General features: G+C 34.6%; 1 protein-coding gene across 1 annotated transcript; it reads left to right on the top strand.

The window, feature by feature from the left end:
• Positions 1-495: 495 nt before the first annotated feature.
• On the top strand, positions 496-916 carry LOC108916410 (putative fatty acyl-CoA reductase CG5065). The gene is made up of 2 exons (XM_018722658.1): positions 496-668; positions 817-916. Exons 1-2 carry the CDS (start codon positions 520-522, stop codon positions 914-916), a joined length of 249 nt encoding a protein of 82 aa, XP_018578174.1. The 5' UTR covers positions 496-519.
• The last annotated feature ends 559 nt before the right edge of the window (positions 917-1,475 follow it).

The following is a 1,475-nucleotide window of genomic DNA, read 5'->3' as shown; positions in this document are numbered from 1 at the left end:
GCAGTACCCATCTAAGGATACACAACCTGTATAATGCAATTTTTTTAAACATAGGTGTTAATATCGTACCATATTGGAAGTCGACGCACAAATCTAAAAACATTAATTTCGAGTTTTTGAATTTTCCCATTCCAAGGTGATATAAAATAAATAATTAATTAGGTAAATTCATAATTTTAATTCGAACTTGATTTATATTATTTAACATTTAAGGCAAATGCGATTTCCAAACACAAGATAAGTTCCTTATCTCTTTAATTACATAATTGAAAGCATTAAATTTATTTAACAGTTATTATTTGGCAACAAAGCCACCGCTGGAACTGCCGCCTATTAGCAAGTAGAAGAGTTACCACGCTAAATTTTATAGCTGGAAGCCGGCTAAGGAGACCCTGCTTCCATTTCGGGTTGCCAATTTCCAGCATTTAAGTAGCAGTCTGTAGCGATACGCTATATTGTCTGTGGTTTCATAGACGGGTCAAATACTCCACTGGAAATCTGAGAGGACTTATAGGCAGGATGTCCGACGAGGACAAGAAGATCTTCTACTGCGACGTCAAGGATTTTGACTGGGAGGAATCTTTGGAGTACTACACCCTGGGGTTGCGGATATACTTGATGAAGGACCCCTTAGAGACGCTCCCAGCAGGACAGAAGCTTCGAGTAAGGTAAGGTGGCGACTTTTAAAGGAAATAATCTGTGCTTATACATATATTCGAACACTATGCGAAATGAACAGCACATTACACACTGCATGTAGAGGATACACATTGTCAGATTAAGAAGTGGCAAAAATTGTGATTTGATTTTTTTCAGGCTGTACTGGTTACATCAATTGACTAAAACCGTAATAGTCATCTTTTTGTTGTGGACAGTATGGGTCATTTTCTCATTTATATTTAGACTCGTCTTCTAATTAGGATAGTTTGTAAATATGTATTTTGTTTGTAGAAAATAAAATGTCGTTTTACAAATTATTGCAGTTATTATCATTAACATCTTTTTCATAACTTCTTCCGGTGTATCCTTTCATTGACGGGTCAAATACTCCAGTCGAAGTAGATCATAAAACCAGAAAGCTTGAAAAAATTGTTAGTAGACATTTTATTGCCCTTTATGATGGGAAGGGTATGCAGAATGATAATATCAAAAAAGTAACTCGAAAGAAGCGATACTAAGTTGGCAAATTACAAATAATCAGCAAATTTACGTGTTTTTTTACTGCCCAAGAAAATCTAAACGACCTATCGGAATATTAGTCATTTTATGTTATAGGCAATTAAATTACCTACAATTTAAGGTACCTAGAGTCATATTTCTCCAATTTGTTAACTGTAAAATAAATGTCGAACACAGAAAAATAAGTTTTCGAAAATTGCGCATTATTACTGCAAAAAGTCATGGATGTTGATAAAATTGATGGAAAAGACGGTCATTCCAAAAACCAACAAGTTTGCCAAACGCCAGATTAATAA

This window comes from Anoplophora glabripennis, unplaced genomic scaffold (assembly GCF_000390285.2).
Source record: "Anoplophora glabripennis isolate ALB-LARVAE unplaced genomic scaffold, Agla_2.0 scaffold3722, whole genome shotgun sequence".
Classification (NCBI taxonomy): Eukaryota; Metazoa; Arthropoda; class Insecta; order Coleoptera; family Cerambycidae; genus Anoplophora; species Anoplophora glabripennis.
The sequence above is the reverse complement of the archived record's forward strand: the minus strand, read 5'-3'. Positions and strand labels throughout refer to the sequence as shown.